General features: G+C 42.8%; 1 protein-coding gene across 1 annotated transcript; it reads left to right on the top strand.

Annotated features, from left to right (window-relative positions):
- Positions 1-6,021: 6,021 nt before the first annotated feature.
- Positions 6,022-15,048, top strand: LOC116567971 (zinc finger protein 699-like). Its single transcript, XM_032303376.1, has 8 exons — positions 6,022-6,069; positions 7,125-7,251; positions 10,791-10,889; positions 11,409-11,592; positions 11,947-12,653; positions 12,756-13,291; positions 14,654-14,810; positions 15,011-15,048. Exons 1-8 carry the CDS (start codon positions 6,022-6,024, stop codon positions 15,046-15,048), a joined length of 1,896 nt encoding a protein of 631 aa, XP_032159267.1.
- The last annotated feature ends 1,879 nt before the right edge of the window (positions 15,049-16,927 follow it).

Below are 16,927 nucleotides of genomic sequence, written 5' to 3'. Positions count from 1 at the left end.
GTTAGGCCCCATTTACTCATGTTCAATATTTTACCTTTGAATAAGTCATAAAAGCTATACTCCTACTTCAAAGGGGATGCAAGGAAGTTGATCATTTTTTGAGTTTTGTCCTAGGCCCCAAACACCTGATCACACCTAAGCAGAGCCAGATCCCAAACACATTCCAGGACATTCGTTTTGAAGAAGCCTCAGCTGATACTGGCATCAATACCCCTACCTATTGCCATGATACCTATTGTTCACCTGACACTTACCTTTGAATGGACCTCATCCTGGTCCCCTCAAGAGACATGTACTCTGGACCCCTTTCCAATATCAACCCCTAACCCCAACCAACCAAGGACAAGACTCATTTACTTTTCCTTTTCAAGTCTCCCATACACTCCATTTGTTATTTTCTGTCACTCACACTACTCAGTAAACTCTGCTTTCACTTTTTCTGGCTTGCGTGTGATTTCTGTCCTTCGAGAAGCCAAGAACCAAGGGACCCTCTTCCAAGTCCTTGGACCAGCCTGCCTGCTTCACCTGTACCACCACTTGGTGAGGCTAATGAGACATAGTGGGAGATCACAAAAACTGTACAGAGTAAAACAGCACAGAGCAACACCAAATAGACAACAGAGGTGTTTCAGAGTTTCAACCACTTGAGGCTCTCCAGTATAGCTTTGCTGATTGATTGCCCTATTGAGTGTGGTCCCTATACCTCTTTCCTGATTACCTCAGTCCTACCCTGATCACCAGATTCCTGTAGGGAATCTGAGAGATTTGGAGGCAGATTTAGGAAAAAGATAGGACCACAAGAAGCCGTAACATCCAATGAGCTTTACTGGGTTGACAAAGATTCTCTTCTTCACCAAACTCTACTCAGGATCTCCTGAACTCCCCTGCCACTAGATCTTGGCTTTTGGACTTCTCTGTATTGTCTAATTTTAGCAAGTCAGTTAGGCCAGAATTTCCCATCCTCTATATCTGATCATCCTTGATATCTACTCAGTTTCCTCATCCCTTAGGGGATGTCCAATCATCTGGCCTACCTTCAGCAAGAGTCCTGTTAGGTTGATTTAGGAATCCAGGAACCCCTCTTATCTCTGATGTTTCCCCTTACTAATTTTCCATCCATCAACTTCCAACATGCCCCTTGGCTATGAATTCTCATTTGCCCATGGGATATTTGGAATTGAACCTGGTTCTATATGGAGGTCTCTTTTTCCATGATGCAATAGTACTGAATAAAATGTTTTACCACCTTAAATCCACCGCCGTTTTTCCTTTGACAGGGTGGCACTTGGACAGAGTTGCATGAAAGGGAAAGTCCCAGCCATGGGACCATCCAAAGGCTTATGGCTCAGGAGCCACCATCCAGAAGGGAAGAGAGCAAGGCAACCCCTGAGGCAGAACAGCATCTGGGAGGGAGTGTGCTCTGACAGGTCACAGCAGCTCAGTGTCTTCTAATCACAAGTCTCTATTTTACCAATGTTCAGTAGATGCTGGGAGATGGTTTCACAGAGTATGTAAAGCAGAAAGGCTCTGAATAGCTAAAAATGTGCTTGTTTAGGCCATTTTGGATATGTACAAGTTTGAGTTTGAGTTTGGCCCCAGGCTTTTGAGTTAATGAGTCTTAGCCTATAATGAAGAAATAAACCTAGGGGCCAATATACAGAGTACAGGTGTGCTTGTTAGCGTAACGAATGTCCACCTCACACTACATGCCAAAATGCATTCCTGGAAGAGTAAAGATTGAAAAGTTTTAAAAATAATAAAATGTGGAAGAAAATTAGGAAAATACTTTTATACTCTAGAGTTTGTGAAGACTTCTATAAAAGCAAGCTAGGAAACCGAGAAACCAATTTTTAAAAGGTAAAGATTCATTGAGTTATACAGAATTAAATATTTATACAGATACGATATCATAAAGAGAGTTAAAGGAGCAAAATTACATTACCAATTCAGTAGATGCATACACATTTGATGACACTGATCAAAAACTGGTATAACGTCTTCATAAAGCCAGATTTTAAAAGGGACTTCATTAACTTGATAAAGAACACAACCTAGCTTACCTAGGATTCTTGATAATCATTACTAACAAAGACAAGAATGCTTGATTTCTTTTCGACTTTATGACAATTTGAGAGGCCCTGCACAAACAAGAAGAAGAAAATTAAAGAGTTAATAAGAACAGAAAATGTTATTTATATGGAAAGTCAACATAACGGACTGACAAGTATTACAGGAGAGCAAGGTTTCCACGTAAAGGGACCTACATCAATCGCCTTTCTCTGCAAGAGCAGTAATCGATAAAACAATGAAAAGGAAAACTAAAGACCTAATGAGAGGACAAAATGAATGGGAGATCCTAGGAATTGGTATAGGCTCAAAGTTCTAAGTATTGTGTCCTGTGTACGACATCGTGGAGAAGCGTATAAATGCAATTGATGAGTGTCTGGTTTTCTGACTCCTGAGCCGGGATGGGAGGCCCTAACCCTATACCCGCCGCTAGCCCTAATCACCACGGCCACCCCCTACACCTTAACTCCCCAAGAATTTTCAACCAAGTCCCGCCCCTCGCACTGGTCCCACCCTAAAGCCTGCCCCTCGGAATACACAACTAAGCCACGCCCCTAGGCTCTGTCTCGCCCCAGCTCCGCCCCACAAGCCTAAACAACCAAATCCCACCGCTGACCGGAGGCCCCTGGGAGCCCCGTCCAACCCCAAGTCTTGCGCTGATCCAGCCTCAGGCCCCAAACGCGTCTCTCTGCAAGAAGGAACTAGCATTTTTCTCGCACTTGCGGCTGCCAGCAACCTCCTCCCGTCATTGCCCCCGCGGCCCTCTGCCCCGCCCCGGCCCGCCCCCTGACTCGCAATCCTTATAGCTCAGCTCACTAGGCCCCGCCCCTCACGTTGTGCGCGGCTCAGAAACCGGAAGCAGAAGTGCGCTCCTGCGCGTGCGCGAGCTGGCGGCCATAGCTTCACGGGGCCACACTCGCGTCTGGGGTAGTTTTTTGCTCTGGTTCGCCGCGTCCTTCCGGACTCGGTCTGGCCAGCCCCAGGTCCGGCCTCCGGGAGGGGGAGAGGTTGGCACTGGGCGGACGGCCGCTCTGGCCGTGCCCCCTGCCTCAGCCGGAACCCAGCACCGGGGGTCCCCCCCTCTGCCGCGGCTGGTTCCAAACTCACTGAATCAGGAGCTGTGGGCTGCGTCTAGCAGCGGGGGTGAGTCGGCTGCAGGCTAGCGTTAGCGAACCACCTTCCTCTGTAGTCGGCCTTCCAGAGCATCCTCTGCTGTCTTTTCGGAAAGTAAAAGCATCCCTGCCATTCGGTCACGGGGACGAGCGCCTCCACCTCGTCTGTACGCTGGTCAGTGGATTTCGGCGTGTTCGGTGAGCGCGGGGTGACGTTTGCCTCCACTCCGTTCCCATCTCCCCTTCTGGTGCAGATCTTTGATCCGTGAATTTTCCCTTGCCTGTGGGCATCAGTTTGATACATTTTATTCAGGTACATAAACGTGAACTGATTACTTAGTATCTCTGTAACCCCCTTCAAAGTCGAATGCAGCTATAAATTTTAATCATTTATCTGTAGGTTATTTTGAATTTCACACCGAGAATGAGATCATGTGTCATTTGCAGCGTTTTCTCTTTTATTCCAGTACCGTGCTTTCTTATTTCTTTAGTGTGTTTGCTAGTGTCCATCAGTGGAGAGTCAGTACTAGAATAGCATATAACTTGCATCTTTGCCTTGTTCCTGATCCCAGAGGGAATTACTCTATCATTTCAGCATTTACATAGGATGTTTGTGGGGCACCTGGATGGCTCAGTTAAGTGAGCACTTGTTCATTTTTGTGATTCTTTTTATTTTTTTTTTAATATTAATTTTGTCCTACTTTCATTTCCCTAGACATTTATGCTGTTCTTTTTCCATCCTTAAGTTAATGATTAGCCGACTCGTACTGATTTTATTTTCTCTGGGAGTTGATGATATTCACATAAATTCATGAATATATGTACCACACCAACTGTGGATTTCCAGTGTTATCTGAAACACTTCTTTTAATTTTCTGCTTCCCTGCCACAAAAGTATTCCTAACTGGCTAAAAATAAATGTGTGTGTGCCTCTTTATCCCTGTAGAATACTGCATTATTGTGTATCGTATACCACACCTTTTACATCTTGTTCATTTACTGCTCCCTCTCATGATTATAACATCCGTGTCCTTCATGTTTTGTTCTGTGCTATATCCCCTGTGACTGTATGTAGTGGGATTGGGGTAAATATTACCTAAGTAAATATGAAATAAAGGAGCAAGAGGTAAAGGCCTTAAGGGAAGCTTCCTTGACCAAAAAGAGAGCCTAGTCAAAGGAGCTCGAAGATAAAACATTTATTTATTTATTTTAAAGATTTTTAAAAAATTAATTAATTAATTAATTAATTTATCTCTCTCCAGAGAGAGAGAGAGAGACCAGAGGGAGAGGGACAAACAGACTTTGCACTGAGCACAGAGCCTGATGCAGGGCTTGTTCCCACGACCCTGAGATCATGACCTGAGATGAATTCAAGAGTTGGACACTTAACCACCTGAGCCACCTAGGCGCCCCAAGATAAGACATGTAAATAGAATACTTCATCTGTCTACTTTCCGTAGTGCACAGTAGAGTTCTAGGCTAGACTCTCATCATGTTAGTTATAACGGCCTCACTAACAAATAAAGTGTAGGGTATATGTTCAGAAATAGACTCATTGGGAGTTTAGGCTCTGAAGCCAGACAGGCCTGCATTCACACGCCCATCTGTGTGATACATCCTATGTTACCTACACCTTAGCAGCTTTCTGACTGGATAACATTGAGTGTATGGTTAATTGATTCTCAGATTTCTCAGCTATAACCTGGTTGTAATAATACCTGATTTGCAGAGCTTCTCTAAAAGAAAAGCTCTCTGAAGATCATTCTCACATCACAGTTGCTCAAATGGCACCTTATTAATTTAGTAAAGGATGTTGTGATTTTTATCGGTTTTAAAATGTACTACTGGGGGACGCCTGGGTGGCTCAGTCAGTTAAGCGGCTGCCTTTGGCTTGGGTCATGATACCAGGGTCCTGGGATTGAGCCCAGGATGGGCTCCCTACTCGGCTGGGACCTTGCTTCTCCCTCTACCTCTGCCTGTGCTTGCTCTCTCTCTCTGACAAATAAATAAATAAAGTCTTTTAAAAGAATGTCCTACTAGATCCACTGCCTGGGAAAAACTGTTGTGTTTTTATTATTTTAAATTTATGTACTAGAGCTGCACATGCCGCTGTCAGAGATGACATGTTACTAACTTCACTTCTGGTGTTTTGCTCTGCTTTTCTGTACAGTGTAGGCACAGTTTAGCAGGAGAGTCACAGCTTGGCAGTCTTCTCTGCCTCCTACATGTGGAGTTTAGTACATTGGTGCTTTTTCGCAAAAATCAAGTTTCAGAGGCCCTGCAGCCCATGAAGGGGTCAGTGGTCAGGGGCTGAGCAGTAATTCCTGTTAGCCTGCCAGTGGTGCAGAAGTAAGAAATACTGGGAGTGGAGCCATCAGACGTCACAGCTATAAGTGCCTTTTGGGATTTGACACTGTGTATTTTTATGGTGGCAGGCATTGTCTGCTGTTTTTTGTTTTCCATTATCATGGGAAAACTGACAGCTCAACTTTTTTAGATTTCAGTTAACTTAGAACATGGGACTTTTAGCCATTTTTAACCTTTTTAAATTATCAGGGACCCCAGCAATTTTTTTTTTTTTTTTAAAGCTCTAGTGGAGGTAAGATTATTCCACCTCCTTAAAAGATCAGTGTGTGTATTTGGTTGGGTGTCTTGGGCATATGCTTTATACACGTGCGTGTGTGGGTGTGTGTTTTGAGGGAATCAGCCCCTCATAGTGGATGTGCTGTAGCATCCAGGCTCATGAGTTGTGGAAATTGTGGGGAGACCTGGATTCTCGTGTTTTCTTTCTCCTGCTTTAGCTCTAACCTCTCAGTGCTCTGACTTTCTTCATGAAGGGAACATGGAAGAAGAAAAAAGGGCTGCTGAGTTACAGAAAAATATGACACAGGTAGGTAGAAGCTAATGATTCTCCAAAAGCATTTTCCATCCCACCAAGTCCTTGACCTCCTAATTGTTTAAAGCAGTGGTCAGCAATCTATTTCTCTATGGGGCCACATTGTAAGTATCTTAGACATTGAAGGTTCTAGAGTTTCTGTTGCAATTAAGCCGTGAATTTAGTTTGAAAGCAGCCACAGGCAGTACATAAACAAATGTTTTATTGTGTTCCAATAAAACTTCACTTACACAAGCAAGTAGTAGGCTGGATTTAGCCCATATGCTGTAGTTCGCTGACCCCTGGCCTAGAGTACAAGCCAACTGTGGGCCTGAGTTGCAAGTTGTATTTTTCCAAGGCTCCTGGGCCTCAGGTTTGTGGGAAGGGGAATGCTCCCTGTTCCTCAGTGTATTTTTTTTTTTTTTTAAGATTTTATTTATTTATTTGACAGAGATCACAAGTAGGCAGAGAGGCAGGCAGAGAGAGAGGAGGAAGCAGGCTTCCTGCTGAGCAGAGAGCCCGATGCGGGGCTTGATCCCAGGACCCTGGGATCATGACCTGAGCCGAAGGCAGAGGCTTTAACCCACTGAGCCACCCAGGTGCCCCCCTCAGTGTATTTTTATGCATTTAAATCTCACTTGTATTTGGCACAGTCTTTTATGTTGTGCTGATTGCTGTGGTGGGAAAGAAGGAAGCAGGTGAAATTGTGTCAGTGTGGAAATTATTTCACCTCTAGAGCATTTCTGTCATTTCTGCTATTGGCTCTGGACTGTCTTGGATCATTATAAGACTGGAATTGGTCACCATCAAACCGTGTGAGAGATAAACTTGGTGTTTTAGAAGTGTGGTTAGATCCATGAGATAGGATGGGGTCAGTTAGGAAGGATGTAATGATAGAAAGAGAAAGATCAGATGTCTGAACTCTAGGGTAGATGTTGGGAGACCATAAAATCTTCAGAACTTCCTATGAATTGATTCTCAGTTCCCTAGTGTTAGCAGCCTCATCAGTCTTCTTGCACATGTGGGGAGAATAGGCACCTTTCTGAACGGATATATTTGGGATGTTTTAGGACTCCGTGGTCTTTGAGGATGTGGCTGTGGACTTCACCCAGGAGGAATGGGCTCTGCTGGATCTGGCTCAGAGGAGCCTCTACAGAGATGTGATGCTGGAAAACTTTCAGAACCTGGCCTCACTAGGTAAGAATGGCAACATTCCTTCATTTAGTTGTTTAGAAAATAATTTCACTAATTGATCTTGTTCCAGGAGTTAGGCTGAGGAATTGGAACGAATTGGTAAATAAGACCAACATTGTCACAGGCCCCAAAGAACTTAGAGTCTAATGGCTTCACCATCACATAAACGTGTATAGTGAACTGCCTTTTTCTTTTTCTTTTCTTTTTTTAAGATTTTATTTACTTATTTGTCAAAGAGAGAGAAAGCGAGTGAGCACAAGCAGGGAGAGCAGCCGACTCCCTGCTGAGCTGAGAGCGAGATGTGGGACTCGATCTCAGGACCCTGGGATCATGACCTGAGCTGAAGGCGGATGCCTGACTGACTGAGCCACCCAGGCATCCCTGTCTTTATTTTTCTTGTGGCTAAAAGTCTTGAGGGTTATTAAGTGTTAGAAGTGCGGGCACAGACTTCAGGGGTCACTTTGGGCCTTAGGGAGGTTTGTGGTTTGGGTCCTTATGAGAATTTTACTGACATCAATGCTCTTTACTCAGAAAGATACCTGTAAACAAGAGGGGTTATTACTCAGTGCACAGAGAGAGAACACATGACATGAGGAGCTGTGGTATGTTTCAGAATAAAGGTGTTAAAAAGTACATATTATTGGGTTTGTACTTTGGGTGAGTGCTTTGGAGATGGGTCTTGGAAGCAGGCTGTATTGGTTTCCTAGGCCTTTCATAACAAAGTACCCCAAACTGTGGCTAAAAACAGCAGAAACTTACTCTTTCACATTTCTGGCAACTGGAAGTACAAAATCTGGGTGTCAATAGGGCCATGCTCCTTTTGAAGGTTCTATGGCAGAAGTCTCTCCTGGTCTCTCCCTAGCTTCTGGTGGTTGCCAGCAATTGTTGGCATTTCTTGGTTTGCAGCGATACCTTTTTCTTTCTTTTTTTTTTTTTAGGATTTTATTTTCAGGTGATCTCTACACCCAACGTGGGGCTGGAACCCACTGTCCTGAGATCAGGAGTTGCGTGCTCTACCGAATGAGCCAGCCAGGCACCCTGTGCAGCTGGATCATTCTAATCTCTGCCTTTATCTTCACATGGCCCTCTTCCTCTGTCTCTATGCCTTTCCTTTAAAGGACACTGCTCAGAGGATTTAAGACTGACCCTAATCCAGTATAACTCCATCTTTACTTGATTATAGCTACATATTTCTAGATAAGATACATTATTTCCAAATAAAATAACATTCTGAAGTTTCAAGAAGGAACAGGCTATTTTATTTCAATACACTTTTTTAGAGCAGTTGTAGATTCCGAGCAGAAGTGAGTGGTAGATAACAGGGACTTCTCCTGTACACCCTGCTCCCATCCAGGTATAGCCTCTTCCACTATGCACATCTCCTGCCAGAGTGGTACATTTGTTACAGTTGATGAGCTGGAGCTGACACATCACCATCATCACCCTGAGTCCATCATTCAACACAGAATACATTCTGTGCTTTGGACAAAGATGTAATGGTACATATTCATCGTTAGAGTATCATACAGAGTACTTCCACGGCCCTAAAAGTCCTCTTTGCCTTGTCAGTTCATCTCCTTCCCCACTAACCTGTGGCAACCACCAATCTTTTTACTCTTTCCATAGTTTTGGCTTTTTTTTTAGAATGTCTTGTAGTTGGAATCATATACTATATAGATTTTTTTTTCAGTGGCTTCTTTCACTTAGTAATGTGCATTTATGCTTCTTTCGTGTCTTTTCATGGCTTGATAATTCTTTTCTTTCTAGTTCTGAATAATATTTTATTGTCTGGGTGTAACGCAGTTTTATTCCTTCACCCTCTGAAGGACATCTTAATTGTTTCTAAGTTTGGGCAGCTGTGAATAAAGCTGCAGTAAACATGCGTGTGCAGGTTTTTGTGTGGACGTGTTTTCAGCTCCTTTGGGTAAATTCCAAGGAGTGTGATTGCTGATCATATGGTAAAATTAGTTTTGTAAGAAGCTGCCAGACTATCTCCCCAAGTGCTGGACCATCTCACATTCCCTGCAGCAGTGAATGAGAGCTCCTGTTCACAGTCTTGCCAGCATTTGTTGCTGTCGGTGTTCTGAATTTTAGCTGTTCTCATAGGTGATCTAAGGTGTGGCGGTTTCTCATTGTTTTAATTTGTATTTTCCTGATGACATGTTCGGGTATCTTTTCATATGATGTTTTCTTTGAGGAGTTTAAAAATTTTGCATTTTTATTTAGCTCTTTGATCCATTTTGAGGTTTTTTTTTTTTTAAGATTTTATTTATATGTCAGAGAGAGCGCGTGTGCAAGCAGGGGGTGCGGCAGGTAGAGGGAGAACAGGGTCCCCGCTGAGCAAGGAACCCGATGTGGGGCTCGATCCCAGGACCCCAGGATCATGACCTGAGCCGAAGGGAGATGCTTAACCTACTGAGCCACCCAGCTGTCCCCATTTTGAGTTGATTTTGTGAAGAATGTAAAAGTCTGTGTCTAGATTCATTTTCTTTCATGTTGATGGCTTGTTTCAGTCTCTTTTGGAAAGACTATCTTCTCCACATATTGCCTTCGCTCCTTTGTCATATATCAGCTGACCATATGTAGGTCTATTTCTGCCTCTCTATTCTGTTTCATGGCTTTCTTTGGCCATAACTTTTCAAGGGACACTGCTCAACCCAGTCCACAGGGGGTCACTTTAGGTTGGATGCTGCCCAAATCTTTTTTTTAAAGATTTTATTTATTCATTTGACACACAGAGATCACAAGCAGGCAGAGAGCAGGCAGAGAGAGAGGAAGGGAGACAGGCTCCCTGCTGAGCAGAGAGCCCGATGCGGGGCTTGATCCCAGGACCCTGAGATCATGACCTGAGCTGAAGGCAGAGGCTTTAACCCACTGAGCCACCCAGGCGCCCCAAGGTAGACATTTTATTATTAAGTATTTCGTCAGGGGCACAGTGACTGGGTGAGTCATCCTTAGATTAAATTATGTAGTGGCCTTAATTTGTTTAATTTTATCATGGTCTAGGGGTGCCTGGGTGGCCTAGTAGCTAAGCATCTGTCTTTTGCTCAGGTCATGATCCCACGGTCCTGGGATCAAGCCCCACATTGGGCTCCCTGCTCAGCAGGAAGCCTGCATCTCCCTCTCCCACTCCCCCTGCTTGTGTTCCCTCTCTCGCTGTATCTCTCTGTCAAATAAATAAAATCTTAAAAAAAAATTATCATGTTCAGAGTAATCTTGTTTAAGATTGGTATTCTGTGAGATTACTAATGTGCAACAGGAGAACAGAATGGCCTGGCTGTATCACATGAGCTTCTAACATTAAAGTTTAGATAACGAATGTCACATCAGTTCTAGAAATCAGAGGCTGTGTCATTGTCTTTGTCATTGTCTACTCCCCCACCCAGCCCCTGGTTAAAAAAACCTTTTGACATTTTGTAGAAATTCAGTTTGCTCTTTCCCATCGTTACAGTATCAGGAGAGCAAAATTTTGACCCTGTCTCATGGAAGTGTTTATGGATCATCATTGTTTTTCCTCATGATGCGCCTTTCTGCATTAACAGGGTATCCACTACACACACCATATCTGATCTCCCAGTGGAAACAAGAGGAGGACCTGGAGACAGTGGAAGGAGGACCTGTCCAGGGGGAGCACCAGGAAGGCAAGGGTCCTTGGGAAAAACTCTCCTGGTTGGGGGAATATTAGGTTTGGAAAAATCAAATAAAAGCAAAGCAAAACTTTGCTTTGTTTGAGGAGTCTGATCTTCCAGCTATCTTGGATTACTATTTTGACTTTTATCGGTATTCTCACCCTTCCCTTGTTCCTGAAATACTGCCCGTATTTCTTCTTGTAAGTTAGTATTTGGTCATATGCACTTTAGGAAGGAACTGGTTCCTTTTTATTTTGTTTTCCTTTTTTTTATTTATTGAAGCAATCTCTATACCCCACGTAGGGTTCAAGCTCATGGCCCCAAGATCAAGAGTTGCATGCTTTTCCAACTGAGCCAGCCAAGTCCCCCTTGTTTTCCTAATAGTACCTTATTTGTGCTACTGTCAGTCTCAGTCTCCATGGAATAATTTCTTGCTTACTGTTTTGACCCTTCTGCATATTACCAAAGTCCTGAAACAGCCACATTGCCAGAAGTGCCTTGCTTATAGGTACCTGTACTTTTTTGTTTCAGGTTTTGAGATTCAGCCTAAAACCAGTCAATCAGTAGCTCCACAAGATATTTATGGACAGGAAATATCCAATGAACAGAAAATAGTGAGATTCAAAAGGAATGATTCTCGCTCATCCATTTTACCCAAAAACTGGGAATACCAGGGTGTTTGTTATCAGAACAAAAACCATGAGAGACATTTGAGGTGAGTGCCATTCATAAAAGAAAAAGTAATGCCTCAGGAGAGAATCTTAAAATGTCATAAAACTTAAAAAATGTTTATCTAGAATTTGTTCCAAAATTGTGATTTCATAAAGAATTTTTTCAAGATTTTTTTCCCCCAAAAGACATTGCAATCTTCAGTGTTTGACACAGAGTTCAGTTGTAAGCAATTATCAGAAAAATTGTACGTCAAGAAAACCTCAGTGGTAATATTGGGTATCGTAGACCCTTCTGTGAGAACTTTGAACTTGTAACTTGACAGGGCAGAAAATGTACCTAGTCACTGAAAACGATAAAAGTTTATTTATTACTAATAATGTGCTTTTATTTTTAAAAGAAGTCCAGTTGTGGAGAACATCTATGAATGCAATGAAGAGAATCGGTGTGGACAAGCCTTGGGCCAAATTTCACATCTGAATGTACTCAAGAGAACTACTGAAGTAAAGTCCTATGAATGCCATGAGTGTAAAAAGGCCTTCACGGATCATTTGTCCCTTAAGAATCACATCAGGTCTCACACTGGAAGCAAACCCTATCAGTGTAAAGAATGTGGGAAAGCTTTCCATTTTCTTGCTTGTTTTAAGAAGCATGTGACAAATCCCACCGAAGGGAAACCCTATGAATGTAAAGACTGTACAAAAGCCTTCAGTTGTTCGTCCTTCTTTAGGGCACATATGAAGATTCACACTGGAAAGATGAACTTCGAATGTAAGGAATGTGGAAAAACCTTTAGCTGTTCTTCGTCCCTGACGGAACACAAAAGGATTCACAGTGGAGATAAGCCTTATGAATGTAGGGAATGTGGGAAGGCGTTTAGTTGTTCCTCCTCACTCTCCAAACATAAAAGAATTCACAGCGGAGACAAGCCATATGAATGTAAGGACTGTGGGAAAGCCTTTAGTTCTTCCTCTCACCTCATAATACATATACGAATTCACACTGGAGAGAAGCCTTACGAGTGTAAAGAGTGTGGGAAGGCCTTCAGCGAATCCTCAAAACTCACTGTCCATGTCAGAACACACACAGGCGAGAAACCCTATAAATGTAAGGACTGTGGGAAAGCCTACAACTGTCCCTCCTCCTTAAGTATCCATATGAGAAAACACACTGGAGAGAAACCCTATGAATGTCTGGAATGTGGAAAAGCCTTCTATCTTCCCACTTCCCTTAATACACACGTGAAAAATCAAAGTAGGGAGAAACCCTATGAATGTAAGGAATGTGGAAAAGCCTTTAGTTGTCCCTCATCCTTCAGAGCACACGTGAGAGATCACACTGGGAAGATACAATATGAATGTAAGGAATGTGGGAAGGCCTTCAGCCGTTCCTCGTCCCTCACCGAACACTTGAGAACTCACACTGGAGAGAAGCCTTACGAGTGTAAAGAATGTGGGAAAGCATTTATTAGTTCTTCCCACCTGACAGTTCATATACGAACTCACACTGGAGAGAAACCTTATGAATGTAAGAAATGTGGCAAAGCCTTTATTTACCCCTCAGCTCTGAGGATCCACATGAGAACACATACTGGGGAGAAACCGTATGAATGTAAGGAATGTGGGAAAGCCTTTCGCCATTCTTCGTACCTTACTGTCCATGCAAGGATGCACACGGGGGAGAAACCCTTCGAATGTCTGGAATGTGGGAAGGCCTTCAGTTGTCCCTCATCCTTTCGAAGACATGTAAGAAGCCACACTGGAGAGAAACCATATGAATGTAAGGAATGTGGGAAAGCCTTCGTGTGTCCTGCCTACTTTCGAAGACATGTGAAAACTCACACTAGGGAAAATGTGTAAATGGTAAGAAATGTGGGAATGTCTGCCAGGCGTTTTCACCTCGTAGCATAGCTGGAACGTTGTGGAGATGCACCGTGAATGTAAGAAAGCAAAAAAGTGTTGCTTCTCTGTTTGACAACTTGAGAACTCACAGCTGAGAGAAACCCGTGTCCGTACGCCCTGTGGGAATGCCTTTGTGAATGTCACTTCCGGTGTATAAGAAAATTCACAAGAGAAGCACAGATCAGGACCTCACTTATAAAGTGGACTGCTGGCTCATTGATAGTTAGTTTCTGTTTTCTGATATGAATTATTTCAGATGATAAATTTTCCTCTAATACCTTTTTAGCTCTAACCACATTTTATTACAGGTACCTTTATTTCAGCCGAGATGTAAATGTTCTTTATGTTACAGAATCTTTTGGACCCATAGGGGGTTTAAGGTGTTTTTCATCAGGCAGGGGTGGTTTTTTAAAAAAAATTAATATCTAATTAATGCTCATTGTTTGCCGGGTGTGCAGTCATAATGGTATCAATGCTTTGGTATTTGTAATTTCTTTTGTGATTTTTTTTTCTTGTAATTGGTAATTTCATTTTGATCTAGTATGGGAGATTACTGGAAATTGCCTACCCAATATATTTTTTCTCTCTCTCTCTTTTTTTTTTAAGTAAAAGAACCTAAAGTTTTTGAGATTATCAGTTTTTACTATTAAAACCTTTTTCTGTCTAATAAGTTATTTCAACAGAAATTAATAAGTGCAAAGATCTCAACAGAGAGTCGTATCTAATACGTTGTTTTTGTATTTTGTTCTTTGTCCTCATTAGTGGCTGGGAATTGGACCCAGTATTTTGAGTTTAAAAACGGACCTTGTGACAAGAAAGCTAGAAGTAAAGTTGATTGAGCTGGCTTGTGTATGTTAGTTTGGACATGGTTAGGACTCCATTTCTCAGAATTGTTTTCTATCCAGTCCCAGGTTAGGGCTGTCTGAAACAGAGAGTTTGCATGAGAATTGGAAGGCAGTGGGAAGAAGCTATTATCCTTCATTTAGTGGGGCCACAAGATGGAGACACACATAGGGGCCTGGTGGGCTTCTACATCCAGCTCATTTTCACCAGTCAATACTGGCTTGAAACAGAACATTAAATGCTTTAACCTCAGTAACGTCAGAGGCAGCAGCTCCGTAGACCTCTCTGTAAGTTCCCCTGTCAGGGTCATACACAGCTTCTTAGGTTCTCTGGCAAGTTCCGGCCTTGTCATTTTGCTGATAGGACAGCCCCTCTGGCACGTCAGCTGGCTCTATAGAGGGGCCCGAGTTCAGAGCAGGATTGTTAATCTGTGTCGTGCAAGCCCATCACGTCATTTTGCTGCAGGGCACAGACATCTCTGCAAGTCCTCTGGCATCTCGGGCAAGAAGGGCTGTGGACAGTAAGGAAAATTAGGTACCAGGGCATCATCCTGTTTTAGTGGAGGAAGATTTACATTTGACACCTTCCAACAGATTTTTCTGCTCTTTTATTTGAGAAAGATGAGAGCTGATTGGTTTGTGCTTCTTCAGTACATCTAGCTGCACTTTCCCCTTACCATCATATTTCCCCTTTATCCCTTATCATTTTCTGCTGTTTCAGTAAAGCAAAAATACACTAATATGCGCGACATGTGCTAATCTTCAGTGTATAACTTGATGGAATTTCACTTACGTACATACCGCGATGAACAGAGGTTCCCAGGATTCAAGAAGGCTTATTTATCTGACTTCTCAATAATGTCCCACAGAGGAACCACAGTTTGACTTTTATTCAGTTTATTAGGTTTGTTTCTTTTTGATCCTCTTGGTCTTTATCTGAGTGCTTAAACACAATACGTACAATTATGTGTTTGGCTTCTTTTCTCAGCATGATGTCTGGTTAGCCTTTTAATTGCTCTTTTTTTTAATACTTAAATTTAAAAAATTTTTTAAAATAAACATATAATGTATTATTAGCCCCAGGGGTACCGGTCTGTGAATCAACCAGGTTTACACACTTCACAGCACTCACCATAGCCCATACCCTCCCCAATGTCCATAATCCCACCTCCCTCTTCCTACCCCCCTCACCCTGGCAACCCTCAGTTTGCCCTGTGAGATTGAGTCTCTTATGGTTTGTCTCCCTCCCTTCCTACCCCCAAACCCCGTCACGTTGCATCTCCACTTCCTCATATCAGGGAGATCATGTGATAGTTGTCTTTCTCCTTAATTGCTCTTTTTGCTGGTTTACACTTACTTCTCTTGGTGTATGTTTTGTTTGTAGGAATGAGATCCCTGGCTCATAGGGTTGGCTGTAGCATTAGTTTCAATAGGTATTCCCGTTTTTTGAAAAGGTGGCTTCCATCTATCCTCCTAAAAGCAATGCATGCAAATTCCAGTCATACCACCTAGTTGGACAGCCTTTTCTAATCTTAGGCATCCAGCAGAGGACGTGGTAATATCCTGCTTTGGTTTTAGTTTGCAGTTACCTGACATGTAGTGATGGTAAATACTTTTTATGTGCTTATTGGCTATTTGGATATCTTAAAAAAATTTTTTTTTTTTTAAGATTTTATTTATTCAATTGAAAGAAAGAAAACATAGGCAAGGGGGAGGGAGTAGCAGGCTCCCCACTGAGGGGGGATCTCCCCAGGCGGGGCTCCATTCCAGGACTCTGAGGTTGTAACCTGAGCCAAAGGCAGTGGCTTAACTGACTGAGCCACCCAGGTGCCCCTGTTTGGTATCTTTTATGAGGGCACCCTGTTGAAGCATTTCACTCATTTTTGGTTTTTATTTTATGTGAAGGGTTTCCTTCTACTTACTTGTCCTTTATTGTATGTATGTGTATTTCTGTGTCTAGTTACATACATGTACATTTATAAAACCATGTGTTACATATCATATATATTCATAACTTACGTGTATTATATATACATACATTGCAGATTACTTTTCCCTGGCTCTGGCTTGTCTTTTCACTCTTCTCTTTGGTGTGAATTATAAAGGGAATTTATTGGTTTGATTTTTGATAAGTCCTCGGGTACAACTAGTTTCAGGGATGCCTGGGCTCCTGGGGCTAAAAAGCTCTTACCTGGAGGAGTTCTGTGTCCGTGTCTTGGCTATGCATCTTCTTGCATTTAGCTGTTCTTCATGGCAGGTTCTTTCTGTTGTGGGTCCCAGAAGATCCAGGCTGCTTTTTCTCTAGGTTGAAGTCTCAGAGAGAAAAGAGCAACTCCAATGTGATCATTACAATAGAATCTGATTGGCTCACTTGTTACCGAATCACTGTGGCCAGAGGAATGTAATACTCTGATTTGTTCAGGACTGGCTGGAGTGCTCATCCCCAAACCAGAGTAGAGTTTGCACCAACCCAATCAGAGTCCTGACCATTGTGATATATGGCGAGGGGAGGAGGCCCCAGTGGGCAAGTGGGGTAATACTGTGAGCTAGCTTGTTGTGGCTTTACTGGGGTCTTAGCAACAGGAGGGAACTGAAGTCTGGTAACTCAGCAGGCCCTGAGACAGGTCATCTGCCATCT

This window comes from Mustela erminea, chromosome 1 (genome assembly GCF_009829155.1).
Source record: "Mustela erminea isolate mMusErm1 chromosome 1, mMusErm1.Pri, whole genome shotgun sequence".
Taxonomy (NCBI): Eukaryota; Metazoa; Chordata; class Mammalia; order Carnivora; family Mustelidae; genus Mustela; species Mustela erminea.
Note: the sequence above shows the minus strand (reverse complement) of the source record. Positions and strands in the feature narration are given on the sequence as shown.

Bases quoted from the DNA above. Each gene is read 5' to 3' on its own strand.
- LOC116567971 (XM_032303376.1), top strand. From the start codon at position 6,022: ATGGAAGAAGAAAAAAGGGCTGCTGAGTTACAGAAAAATATGACACAG. The intron at 11,593-11,946 runs GTGAGTGCCATT...TATTTTTAAAAG, and splicing joins AACCATGAGAGACATTTGAG to AAGTCCAGTTGTGGAGAACA. The intron at 12,654-12,755 runs GTAAGGACTGTG...AATGTGGAAAAG, and splicing joins AGGCGAGAAACCCTATAAAT to CCTTCTATCTTCCCACTTCC.